This window comes from Pristis pectinata, chromosome 13 (assembly GCF_009764475.1).
Source record: "Pristis pectinata isolate sPriPec2 chromosome 13, sPriPec2.1.pri, whole genome shotgun sequence".
NCBI classification, from domain to species: domain Eukaryota; kingdom Metazoa; phylum Chordata; class Chondrichthyes; order Rhinopristiformes; family Pristidae; genus Pristis; species Pristis pectinata.
The window spans coordinates 14,963,405-14,977,495 of NC_067417.1; the positions used below are offsets into that span (position 1 = coordinate 14,963,405).

Genomic DNA, 14,091 nt, shown 5'->3' on the forward strand with positions numbered 1-14,091 from the left:
ATTTTGGTAGCTCCTGGACACACCCCAAGCATTCCTCCTTCCACCTGTCAGATTGGCTGCCCAGCCGATTCCCAGGATGATGCTGAGATAACTCAATAAAGTCCTTTGCCTTTGACAAAGGGGGACATTTGTCGGACACATGAAAGTTCTGCTCCAAACAGAAAAACCAAAGTCACCAGAGGTCAGAAACTGAAGCTCTGACCAGTCTTCTAGCTCATAGGATTTACAGAGAGAAGGCACTGGAAGGCTGACAGAGTTTCAAAGACGTGCAATCTGTTTTGATCTGGCAGGGTGTGATAATATTTGGGATGAGTGTTTCTGCCTTGAGCTTAGTTGGTGAAATTAGCACATCCTTATTTTGGTGATAGATGCCTTCAGCTGCTCCTGGAGAAGGAGTAGAATTACAGTGAATACTGTTTTGGCAACTGAAAGTGTTTTTTTTTAATTGTCAGAACCCAATGAGGTGAGCTGTGTAATTATACAGTCAAACTTCTTCAGCATTAACTGTGGAGGATGATGCATAAAATACATTTGAACTGGTCTTTCAAAATGATTAGTGAAACTTCAGAATGGTACAGCAATGCTCCGGGGTGACTTTGCTAGACCAGGTGAGCATGATCAAACAAAAATGTTGATATCAGGACAGATGACAGAAAGCTAGTTCAAAGAGCTAGGAAGGAAAGAGAGAGGCGTTTATAAGTTATCTTTTTATTAGTCGCATGTACATAGAAACACACAGTGAAATGCATCTTTGTGTAGAGTGTTCTGGGAGCAGCCACAAGTGTAGCCACAACTTCCTAACCCGTACATCTTTGGATTGTGGGAGGAAACCGGAGCACTGGGAGGAAATCCACGCAGACATGGGGAGAACATACAAACTCATTACAGACAGCAGCCGGAATTGAACTCTGGTTGCTGGCATGGTAATAGTGTTACGCTAACTACTACACTACCGTGCCTGCAGAATGGGTGAAGGAGGGAGCTTCATGCCTTGCAGCCTTGGCAGCTGATAGCATAGTCATCAAAAGTGGGGTAATTATGGAGACACAAAATGTGGGGTAATTATGATGGTTATCCAAGAGGCCGGAATTGGAATACAGAGGTCTTGGAGAATGTAGGGCTGAATGAGATTTTTCTTTTGACTGTTGTGGATGTGATTCTTGCCAATCATTGTACTGACCTTTGGGGGTATTTGAGTGGTTTGAATTCTCCACTATTTGACAGACTAAAGGTTATCTTTTAATTCTATCCTTTTAACAAATTTAAATATCCAGATTGAAAAAGGAATGTCTGACAATGATCTTGAACAATATTGTTCAGTTTCTGGTAATATTGCTAGGATTTTCCCCAACTTCTAACACATTATTTGTAAATCATTGCAATTGAAAATATTTCAGAAAGATTTAATTCACCTTTTGTGCTGTTTACTGACTGCTTGCTGAATATTGATTCTAAAACTGATATTTGAAATGGAATTTTAACTATAAAGGTAGGACTTTGATGTTGATATGTGAAAACTGTCCAGAAATCACTTCTTCAATGTCTCTGCTATTTCTCCTTTAAAATTATCTTTAGAGTATGTTTTCAGCCATGCATCCTGCCATCTCTACTATTTCACTTGCATTTATTCCCTATGAAGCCCAGGTTGCTTTGTTAAAGCATTTTATAAATGGTCATCAGCCTGCCACAATTGTTAGCAACCTCACCAATGTCAATCCAAGTCCCATCAACATTAACAGGAAATCTAGGCCTTTAAGCACTAGAGAGCTAAGTCTTTTGAACAATGAATTAAATCATGGCCCAATGTGTCCAAGTAGGTGCAAAACATTTTCAGTATTCTTTTTAAGGATGGATGAAAGAGTAAAGTCTCAAACAAAGGGACATAGTCACAAGAAAAGAGGGTGTTCATTTAAAACTGAAATGCGCAGAAATTTCTTCTCGTAGACGGTGGTGAATTTCTGGAATTCTCTGCCTCTGAGGATTGTAAAGGCTTGATCATTGGAGGTATTGAAAGAGGAGATTCCTTTTTGGAAGATCACAGGATTCTGGGCTATGGCAACAGGTACAGCAGAGGAGTTGAGGTCTGTAGCAGATAGATGGAGCACATTGATTAATGGGGCTGACTCGAGGGGCTAGATGGCCTACTCCTGCTGCTATTTTCTTGTGGAAGAAGTTGTTAGCAACCTCACCAATGTCAATCCAAGTCCCATCAACATTAACAGGAAATCTAGGCCTTTAAGCACTAGAGAGCTAAGTCGTTTGAACAATGAATTAAATCATGGCCCAATGTGGAAATACCCAGCAGGTCAGGTCACCTCTATGGGAAGAGAAACGGAGTTAATATTTCGGGTCTCGTTTTCCGTTTTTATTTGGGTCTTGAATATATTTATTGATTGAACATCCACAGTCCTTCTGAGGTAGTGAAAACCAAAGAACAAAGATTTTTTCCTCGGTAAAGAAATCACTTCTTGTTCCAGTCTTCAGTGGGGAATATCTGTGGTAGGCTTTGAATCCACAGTTGTTAGGACTCTTGAGGACAGCGTTACTTCCAGGTGCTCCAGTTTCCTCTCTCATCCCAAAGGTGTTCAGTCAGTAGGTTAATTGACTACCATTAATTGGTGCTAGTGTAGGTGAATGGTAGAATCTGAGGAGAATAAAATGGAAATTGTGTCGAATGCTTGGTGGTCAACTTGGACTTGGTGGACTGAAAGACCTGTTATTGCGCTGTGTGACTCTATTGAGCATGTTGATGATCACAGCACCATGCAAGATGTTGGGAAATGGGATTCATGTGGATAGTTATTTGTTGGTCAGCATGGACATGGTGGACCAAAGGGCCCGTTTTCTGTGCTTTGACTCTGACTTTAAATGGAGTTGATTTCTTTCTCCAGGTTAAGTACATCATTTTTTGATGCAGTGGCATATTTCACAACAGTTCTTATGAATCATGAGGATGTAATGCAGATCAGAAAATGTCTGCTGTGAATTTTCAGAGTTTGCTTAATGTTGTTCTATAAATTTGGTGTGAGATGGTTCAGAGAAATAGTGTGACTGGTTTACAAATGGTGGTGTACCAACTTGCCCGCCTAATTACCTGATGGAGCTTTGGGAGAGGTGGTGTTAGATTGCAGAAAACCAACATTCAAATTCTGTATCTCTTGCTGCATCTGTACAATATATCAGTGCCCATATTCTTGAATCAGAGACGGCAGATGCTGTAATCTGGAGCAAAAAAACAGCTGGAGAAATTCAGTGGATCAGGCAGCATCAGTGGAGGCAGAGGGATGATTGGCATTTCGGGTCGAGACTCTGCAACAGTCTTGATGCAGGGTCTCAACCCAAAATGTCAATTATCCCTTTTCCTCCACCGATGCTGCCTGACCTGAGTTCTCCAGCTGTTTGTTTTGGGCACTGATACATTCTTATAGCATTCAGCGCACAGCTTTTAAATAGATCTGCAGCATCCCCATCAGGAATTCACTGGACCTACAAGTGATGGTGAAGACAAAATAAAGAGAAGGCACAATTTGATGCACCTTTCTTTTCAAATCGGCCATTTCACCAAGCTTATGATGGATTTTTATGGATATATTTGTGATTACAGATGTATGAGTCATAAATGGGAGACTGCTTTGTTTGTTCCGGTGTTCTAAATGCCAATTTGGATACACTGTGGAACTATAAACCAGATTTTGTATCTATTAATAAGTTTTATTTATTTGTCAATTGTGGGTGTCAAAGGCAAGACCAGCAGCTATTGTTCATACCTTGTTGCCATGTTAGAGGACACTTGGGTTGGTGTGGAGCTGAAGTATGAGAGAGTGAGAAAAAGAAAATGGGCCCTTTAGCCCACCAGGTCTGAGCCAACTATTTATACTAATCCAAATTAAACCCATTTCTTTTTATATTCTCCCCACATTCTCATCAACTTCCCCACATTCTACCACTCCCCTACACACTAGGGGCAATTTACAGTGGCCAGTTAATCCAACAAGCCACACGTCTTTGGGATGTGGGAGGAAACCAGAGCACCTGAAGGAAACCCACACGGTTACAGGGAGAATGTGCAAACTCCACATCAGACAGCACCTGAAGTCAGGATTGAGCCCAGGTCTCTGGTGCTGTGAGGCAACAGTTCTACTAGCTGGGTCACTGTGCTGCCCTTGAGGATGGCAGAGGGCATTAGAAACCCAGCTTTTTAAAAGACAGTTGCAGATTTTTTTTGTGTGAATTCAATTTCTTAAACTATCATGGTGGGATTTGAATCTAATCTTTAGATTATTGTTCCATTCCCTGAATTGCTTGGGAAATAGTTTGATGTAAACAGTGCTATATGGCTGTTCATCACAGTATTGTATAATGTAGAAGGAAATCATTTGGTCTATTGTGTCCATGATGGTTGTATTAAAGGGCTATCCATGGTCCCATTCTGATATTTTTCAAGCTGCCTTTTTACATATAACCTTCTACAAGTATATCTCAACTTCATTTTGAGTCTTATTTAAATTTGTTCTGGGATGTGGGTAATTCCATCTTGCCCAGATTTCTGGTCTATCCTTTTGCAGTGACAATGATGAATTGTTGCTATCATTAAAATATACAGAATAGAATCTGGAGTAAACTTAACTCATGTCTGCTTCAGTGGAATCTGACTTGTCCATTTTTTTTGCAGTTGATCCCCAAACAGCATCACAAAGGTGAGATGGCCTTCCTCATCTTTCCCAACCCATCTACGTTCTCCGACACTGTTACCATTTAGTATTTCTCCCCCTGAATGGTAGCAGTCAGCAGGTTTCGTTATCTAATGGTAGCAGTCTGCCACTAGAACTGTATTGACTTCTCCTCCCACACCTGCAGGGTTATCTGAGTTGCCCAGTGATCCCTGTCTATTTCCCATCTATACACTACCCCTCAACAACATTATCTGAAAACAAGGGATCAGTGTCCACACATGCACTGTAAACATCCAATTCTATATTATCCCTAAGTTCATCTTCCCTCGGTTGTTGGACTGCTTATTCACCATCCAATATAGGGTGAGTAGGAGGTTCCTTCTGAATAACTAACAGGAAAACCTGTTGTCTTTGTCTCTGCCACAGACTCCAAAAAACCTCCCACTCAGGTGTGGAGTCTGTCAGTACTAGTCCTGAGATAACAAGATGCAAAAGTGACGTGCCTCCCACAGTGGATTGAATGAGTAAATTGATGAGATCTATAGATTGGACACAATTGTACTTCAGGTCATTCTGTGCCTTCCATTTGGGAATCTAGTGGCCACATTGCACGTAACCTGTGCATATTCTGTTGAGACTATCCACTGTCCTTGGCGGGGGAAAACCGATCTTGTCACTGACTTTATCCCTCTCCTGGGTAACTGTCTGAAGTGTAATATTTAACACACCGATCAGCTCCATTACTGAAACTACACCAGTGTGACTTGATCTGATTAAATCTGTCTCTTGGCATTAACTCCTCGAATAACACAGGGTTAATTGACGATAATGTCAAATCAAAAGGTTATTTTGAAAATACAGAAATTTGAATTGTAGTTGTAATCTCTGGCCTCAGTTACCCACTACTCTGATCCTGCTTTTTCTTTATTTTACTTTATCAGATAAAGACCTTACTTTATCTTCAGTGCCCCACCTATAATGATCCAGGGGATTAATTAGTAATAACTACATTTGCTATTCTTTCTTTGCATGTCAACTGTCTACTTCTAGTTAACACAATGGTAGATCTATCCAAGGTCAGCCCTTAGTTGTAACTGCAAACTTCTGCCATTAGATAGAGCTGTAGATCCCCGATATGACTGTTTTTATGGAGACAGGAGACTGCAGCTGCTGGAAATCTAGAGCAAAAAAACAGTGTGAGTGTTTTTATACAGGCAGGTTCATGGTTCTGGAAGAGCAGAGTGGATAAAGAGATACTGGTTCCACTTGCAGAAGGTTTAAGAAATGGGGATACAGAGTTAAGGTAAACAAAACAAAACAAAACACTTTCATTTCAGTAGTTAGCATCTGGAGTGCATTGGCTGACAGGACAGTGAAACAAAATTGACTGTGGCTTTCACAAGGTCCACGGTTATAGGAAAAGGGTGGGGTGAGCAAGCTCTGTTTCTCTTGCAGAGACTTGACATGGACTTGAAGGGCCAAATAGCTGCTTTCTCTGTTGCTACATACAATGGCGGTATCATCAAAAGTGACGCATTCTTGAATTATGTGAAAGTCTAGTTTAACCTTGTTTTAAGTTCCACAATAAAATCTATTATGCAACTGGTAAAATGAGTGTAAAGTTACTTAAGCTGAAGGCCTTCATACCATGTTTGGAAAATTTAAGTAAGTTAACAATTGCTCCAAGTATAACTTTGGATTAGCTGCTCCCACTACAAGTATGCTTTACTGAATAACCAGCTTAAAATTGTAAGATAAAACAGAATTAAATCCGTATTTAGAGACTGCAAACCTTCGATCTTTAAGGAATAAAACAATTGATTAACCAGTTTCGTTCCAAATGCTGGAATTTAACACAATGATCTTGGTTTAGAAAAAACCTCTGGCTGTTGATGTCAGCTTGTGTTATTTTGTTTTGCAGTCTCCACAAAGACCATGCATATTGTGATTTCACAAATGTTACTTTGCACATGAAATTTAGAGCCATTACAAACTAAATAATCTTTAGCTTTTGGGGATATATTTTTTCTGGGATTGTCAGTGAAATGGCAGGGTAGGATTTCTGCTCGCCTACTTGATCCTTCCTGGTTATACAAGGGCAGAGCAGAGCAAAGAAGGAGAAATTAGCTAGGATGGAGCCACATTCCCTACTCACTAGTTTCCATCTCTAGCACTGGAGGGACATCAAGCCTAGGTGTCCATTCTGTTCTCTCAGTTCCTGTGACTGTTCTGATGATGCCACATCTCGCACGTGCATCCAATATGTTTTCCTTTCTCCTTGACCATCAATTTTTTTCCCACCTCTACAATAACTGATGGGGCTCTCAACTCATCTGTTCCTTTTTCTTGCACTTCTGCTTTCCTTTCTGTTGCCTCTGTCTTCACCTGCCATTTCCATCAGCTTGCATATTCAATTAATAATCTTCTGTCATTTCTTTATGCCACCACCAGTTAAAGCTTTCTTCCTTCTTCATCACAACCCCTCCTCACACATGCCTCAAGAAGGCAACATCCATTATCAAAGATTGCCACCATCTTCTCGCAGCTAGTGTTGGGCAGGAGGTACAGAAGCCTGAGGTCCCACACCTCCAGGTTCAAGAACAGCTACTTCCCTTTAACTATTCGGTTCTTGAACCAGCTGGCACAAGATCACAAGAGTTTAGCAACACTATGATCACTTTGCACTGAAATACGCTTTTATTTTGTTCTAATTGTGTTCTTTCTTATGAATGCTGCATATATGTTGCTATATGCCTGTGATGTTGATGCAGGTAAGTAAGTTTTTCACTGCACCTGTGCATATGACAATAAACTTGATTTTGACTTTAACATGTCCTCTATCTGTGACACTCTTTGATCCCTACCACAGCCACTTCTCACGATACCTTCCCATGCAACTGCAGGGAATACAGACCCTATCTTTTTATTTTCCTGAGAGCCCCAAACACTCCTTCCAGATGAAGCTGTGATACATTTGCACTATGCAAGTGTATGTACTACAGCCAGTGCTCACAATGTAGCCTGTTCCACAGTGGAGAAACCAAATATGGATTTGGGGAGGGGATGGTGGTGGTGGCTGCTTTGAACACCCCCTTCAGTCTGTTAGATAGATCCTGAGCTTCCAATTGCCTGTCATTCTAGTTCTCCATCCCACTCCCACTTAGACCTCTCTGTATGTGGCCTCCTACAGTCTTCCAACAAAGCTCAAGGAACACCACCTCATCTTCCGACCAGGTACAATGCAACCTTCTGGACTTGCTATTGATTTCATATAGTCAGCCACTCCAGTCTTGTATCATTTCCAGCATTAATTCTTCTGATAACTTCAGATTTCAATCATCTCCAATTTATACCTCCAATGAAACATGTTACTTAGTGGCCTTAAGCACCACCTTTCAGTGAGTACCACTATCACTTGTGTCAGTGAATCTCTCTTGGTCTTTGCTCTATCACAGAACTTCCCTTTCCTTCCCTCTTCACTTCCTCTCCAGCTCTGTACCTGTTTTACCTCTAACTTCTCCTAGTTCTGATGAAAGGTCATTAACCTGAAACATTAACAGTCTTTCCTCTCTTCACAAATGCTGCCTGACATCCCTGCCACAACTAAGAATTTTCAGCACTCTTCTGTTTTAACTTCAGATGTCCAACATTTGCAGGTCTCTTGTTTTTGTTCTGCAGAGCAAATCAACAGTTGTAGCTAACTAGACTCCAGCACAGTGGCACAGCTGGTAGAGCTGCTACCTCACAGCTCCAGCAACCTGGGTTCAAGGTCCAATGGCTACAAGCATGGTATTTGCTTGTTCACTCTGTGACCACATGAGTTTTCTCCAGGTACTCTGGTTTCCTCCAACATCCCAAAAGTGAGTGGGTTGGTAGGTTAATAGGCACTTGATGGACTTGATAGGCCGAAGGGCCTGTTTTTCGTCTCTCTCGCTCTATGACACACACAGGAAAAGGAAAGTTAAGTTAATCAAGCTGCAGTTGAATGGTGAAAGGTCATTTCAGAAACAATGGCAAAATCTTTGTGGGGAAGGGAGTGGTTCTCTGCACTGATCAGGACCTCAATAATTTGTGTGCTAAGACAAGAAGACCAAAGTTCTTTAGTGGTTCTCAGGCAGTCTGAAACAAGGTAGCAATAACCTAGCTACATGCACTTGGCAGGCTAGTACCACCAAGACAGGGTTTGTACATGTTTTTGAGTTACTATATCAAATCCCTTTATAGTTTTAAACCCATCAATTAGCTACAACCTTAAGTAAGCATGTCTTGTTTATGTAACCTGTTCTCATAATTCAATCCTTTAAGCTTCAGCAACATTCTGGCAAAATTGTGTTCCAGTGCCTCCCTCAGTTGCAATGTCCAGAACTGAATGCCATGTTCTAGGTTGGCTCTCTGACCATTTGACAACTCTCTGATAACTAAAGCAAACTTGCATAGTTTTATATTCCAGCCACCTTCAAAAGAAGACCCGGGGGAACAATTCATCTTTAATCTCCGACACAATACTCCTCTGGGGAGAACAGGCTGTACTCGTTTCTGGATCCATCGTGGGAGGTGAGTCCATCCAGTGAGGATTGTAGTGATTACTGTATGTGCCCTGAATGATGTAGCATACCTGGACACCCCATCCCTCTACATCTCCATTACCCCCAAGGTTCTCACCATTAAGAAAGTATGCTGATTTTTTTCATTCATGGATGTAAAGGTGACCCTGTGCTTCTCCAGTACTTGCCCAGTAATCTCAAACAATTCATGGATGCTGTATACGGTTTTGTTTAATACAATAATATCATAAAAATAATCTTTTATCCACAAAATTGAATGAAAAATATTGGTAACTTTTTGGTATGATTTTACTAAGAATAAGTGTGAATAATTCAATTGTACAAGGCATAAGCAAATACTGTAAGTTATAATAAAGTACATAATAGTATAATAATCCATTACGATTAACCTTGAACATTGATAAATAATTGAGACTTTTTTAGTTTCATGCAGGCATTACCTGCATTCATTGTACATCCCCACCTATGCTGTAGAAGGTGATGGTAAACTGCTGCCTTAAAATCCTGCAGTACGTCTGGTGAAGGTACCCCATTTCCCCCTCCCAAAGTGTTGAGAAGTATGCCAGTTCACTGATTATACATGTTCAATTCCATTCATCACAACTCAACAAATGAAGCAGTCCACACCTGCATGTAGCAACTTTGAGACAACATTTGGGTATGGTTCAATAATTAGCAAGTGCCATCCATGCCATCAGAGTGCCAGGCAATATCATTGGCATTAAATGGCATGACCATCATTGAGTCTGTGCCATCAACATCCTGGGGGTCGCATTGGTCAGAAACTCAACAGGACAAGCTACATAAATACAAGTGTAGGTCATAGCCCAGGTATCCTGCAGTGAGTGACTCACTCCTGATGCCATCTATGAAACACAAGTTAGGAGCAACTCCAACAGCATTCATGAAGCTTGACACCATCCAGAACTGAGCAGCCCACTTAATTGGGACCTCATCCAGCACCCTAAACATTCACTTCCACCACACTAGTGCACAGTGGATGCTGTGTATACCATTACAAACTACACCAATTACTCACTGAGGCTACTCTGACAGCACCTCCCACACCCTAACATCTACTACCCAAAGCAGCGAGGGCAATGGAACACTACCGTCTGCAAGTTCCCCTCCAAATCACTCATGAACCAGACTTAGAAATGTGAAACTGTCCCTTCATCATCACTAGATCTAAATATTGGGACCTCTCCACAACAGCATTGTGAGGGTATCCTCGTCAGAAAGACTGCAGCAGTTTAAGAACCCTCTCAAGGGCATTGGGAAACGGCAATAAATGCTGAGTTTTTCAACAACCAGATGCCAGAAAAGGAATAAATTAAAATAAAAAATGTATTATCCTTCTCTATAATCCATGAGAAGGTCTGTAAACAAACATAGTGTGCAATTTTCCACATTGCTGTTTGGATGCCTGTATTGTAATTGGTTTGGAACAGCTAAACTAGAGAAACAGTTGGTTCTATAGTGGAGGTCGTCATTACTACACTCAGGATGTTTTACCACCAGAGCCTTTGCAGTACCCAGTGCTCTCCTGTGTTTCTTGATAAAGCTTGTAACAAATACAAATATTGTTTTTGTGTGACTATTGAAGAGTTGATGCTTTGAACTGCATTTGCCTTTATATTTTCAAGCCTCTTGATAATAATGTTGCAACTATCAGACATGCTGACATTAGCAGGATAGTTAGAGTATACTAGTTTCCTCTGGTATTGTAACTTCCTGCTTCCATGCCCTCCTGGAGAGTGTATGGAACCTTTTTCAGTTCTCTTCAATTTTCTGCACTGTTCCCTTTGTTCCATTGAGAACCACAGTATCACCTGTGAACAGTAAAAATGACTATTTAATGGAATGATATAGAATATTTTTGCAAAGTTATCAACGTGAAGCTGTTTTAACAGTCCTTGGTAGATTTTTAAAATTATTTTATTACTAGCTGTCAAAATGAAAATTTAAATCAATCTTGAAATTCCTAGGGATTACCCTTGAGTAAAATATTTGCATTTATATAACTACAACTTCCAGTGATTTCTGTAACATGAACCTCCACAGTGTTTTATGGAAACATTCATTTAAAAAAAAGATGGACTTACAAGAAGAAATACTTGGGCAGATGACAAAAGTTTGGCCAGAGAGTGAGGTTTTAAGCTGTATTTTTAAAGGAATGAGAGGTAAAGAGACTGAGAGATTTTGGGCAGGAATTCCTGAATTTAGCAGCTGAAGGCTTGGATCAAGTGAAATAAAAACAGAACGTGCTATAAAAACTCAGCAGACCCCTATGGTTAATGTTTCACCAAAGTGGAAGGTCATCAGACTGAGCCAGTAGTTCTGTTTCTTTTGCCACAGATGCTGCCTAAACTGCTGAGTGGTTATTGCATTGTTTTTATTTCAGAACTCCAGCATCTGCAGTTGTTTTTTTATATATACTTATCAATTGAATTTGGGGTTGCTCAAAAGGCCAGAATTGGAAGAGTGCAATGACCTCAGATGGTTAAAGTGCCAAAGGGTATTACTGAGATAAAATGCCATGAAAGATGTGGTTAAAAAATAAGGATGCAAACTTTAAAATCAATGCACTTCTGAAGTGAGTGCCAATGCATTTGGGTGATCAGAATTACTTGAGAGAAATGGCAAAGATTTTGAATTATTATTTTGCATTGGCCTTCACAGTAGAATAAATTTAAAAGCATGATGACAATCTTTGTAGATAATCAGTGGGGTATACCAATAGGAATTGTGTTAAATTCTTTTATCATGGGGGGGGGGGGGGGTGAAATAAAGTACTAGGGAAATTAATGAGGCCAAGAACAGTATGTCCCCTGCATTCTGGGGTCAGAGAGAGAGTGGATGCGCTAATTGCAATCCATTAAAGTTTGTTGGACTAGAGATGTCCCAGAAAGTTGCAAATGTGATCCCATTATTCGAAAAAAGAGAGATAAAGCGGGAGACTTCAGGTCAATTAGTCTAACATCAGTCACTGTGAAATGTGGGAATCTATTATGAAGGAGGTAAAGCAGGACATCTAGATAATCACAAGAGAATCAAGCAAAGTCAATGTGGTTTTATGAAAGGAAAATCCTGTTTTACAAATTAGCTAAAGTTTGAGGATGTTAGAAACATGTTAGAAAAAGGGAACCAGTAGATGCATTTGCTAAGGTGCCACCTAAAGGGATACTGCACAAGATAAGATTGGCCATAACATATTGGCATGAATAGTAGAGTAGCTAAATAACAGAAAGTTGAGATTTAGGATAAATATGGTCATTTTAGGATTGGCAATCAGTAACTAGTGGGGTGCCACAGGGATCAGTGCAGGGACCTCAACAATGTTGATGATTTGGACGAAGGGACTGAGAGTACTGCAGCCAAATTTGCTGATTTGCATAGATGGTTCAGCAAGTTGTAAGGGGGACACAGCCTGCAAAGAGATGTGGACTGGTTACATGAATGGACAAGAAGTTGGCAGATGGAGTATCTTGTGGAAAATGTGGGTTTATCCACTTTGGAAGGATGAATGACAGGAAATTATTATTTAAATGTTTTGAGACTACAAAATCATTGTGGTACAAAGGGATTTGGCAGTCCATGTACACTAAACACAAAGTGTCAGCATGCAGGTACAGCTTGCTGGAGTACCACGGATCATTTTAATCCCCATATTTAGGGGAGGATGCGCTTACATTGAAGGCAGTGCAGAGAAAGTTCACTAGGTTGATTACTGGGATGAAGCAATTGATGTAAGAAGAAAGATTGAGCAGGTTGGGCCAATACACATTGGTGTATCAAAGAATGAGAGGTAATCTTAATGAACCGTAGAGAATTCTGGGAGAGATTGATAGGCTGGATGCTAAGAGGATCAGTTCTTCTAGTGGGTTTGGGCTGGGGGTTGGAGGGTTATCTAGAACCAGGGAGTTTGGTTCTAGAAGAAAGGATTGCCAATTTAAGGTGGAGATGAGGAAGGATTTCTTCTCTCGGATGGTGGAGAATTCTTTATATCAGAGAGCTGTGAAGCAAATTCATTGAACATATTCAAAGTGAAGATCCATAGATATATAAACTGCAAGGGAGTGAAGGAAAATGGACAGAGAGCAGGATAATGGTGTTAAGGACAAGGTTGGATCAGCACGACCTTATTGAGTGGCAGGGCAAGCCTGAGGGGCTATTTGCCCTCTTCTGCACCTGTCCCTTGTGTTGTAAGGCAAAGGCAGCAGAGGTTTCGATTATCTCAATTTTATGGGCTGCACTGGGTCGTGCTGCTGCCTCGAGCTCCAGCAACCCGGTTTGATCCTGAATCTGGTGCTATGTAAAATTTACATGTTCTTTCTGCGACCATGTGGATTTCCCCCGAATGCTCCAATTTCCTCCCACATCTCCAATATGTACCACTTGGTAGGTTAATTGGCAGCTGCAATTGGTGGCTGATAGGAGAATCAGGGTGAAGTTAATGGGCATGGGAGAAAGAAAAGGAGTGGTAGAAATGGGGTTGCGAAGTCCAAATCGACAATTTATTCAAAATACTCTGCTGCTGTCAATCATTACTTTACTTTTCTTCAAACTAAATAAAGCCAGTCTTCTAGGCCATGAATCTGGGAAGTGAGCCTTCTCCAGGCACGTTGGCAGCAAAAGGAACAACAATCATATGATTGAGCTTCTGGCCCTCAAAAGTGTTCAGGTGTTTTGACAGGGGGCTTGTGGTTGTTGGGGGGGGGGGGTATAGATATTAAAATGGCCTCTTACTGTGCCTACCTGATTGGAGCAAACTTGTTGCATTTCTACAGCTTACAATACATGGCATCCCATATTCTCGTGCAACTACAGCACCTGATTAGGGGGAGGAAAAA

The 14,091-nt window shown here is 40.8% G+C and overlaps 1 protein-coding gene across 2 annotated transcripts in view; it reads right to left on the bottom strand.

The window, feature by feature from the left end:
- Positions 1–9,447: 9,447 nt before the first annotated feature.
- LOC127577446 (putative phosphoenolpyruvate synthase) overlaps positions 9,448–14,091 on the bottom strand; it is a 144,768-nt gene continuing 140,124 nt past the window's right edge. For both annotated transcript variants that reach the window (XM_052028665.1, XM_052028666.1), the window contains exons 35-36: positions 13,997–14,071; positions 9,448–11,070 (exon numbers count right to left, since the gene is read on the bottom strand). In XM_052028665.1, the coding sequence (XP_051884625.1) occupies positions 11,012–11,070; positions 13,997–14,071 (134 nt within the window). In that variant the 3' untranslated portion in view covers positions 9,448–11,011. The remainder of the gene's footprint in view (positions 11,071–13,996; positions 14,072–14,091) is intronic.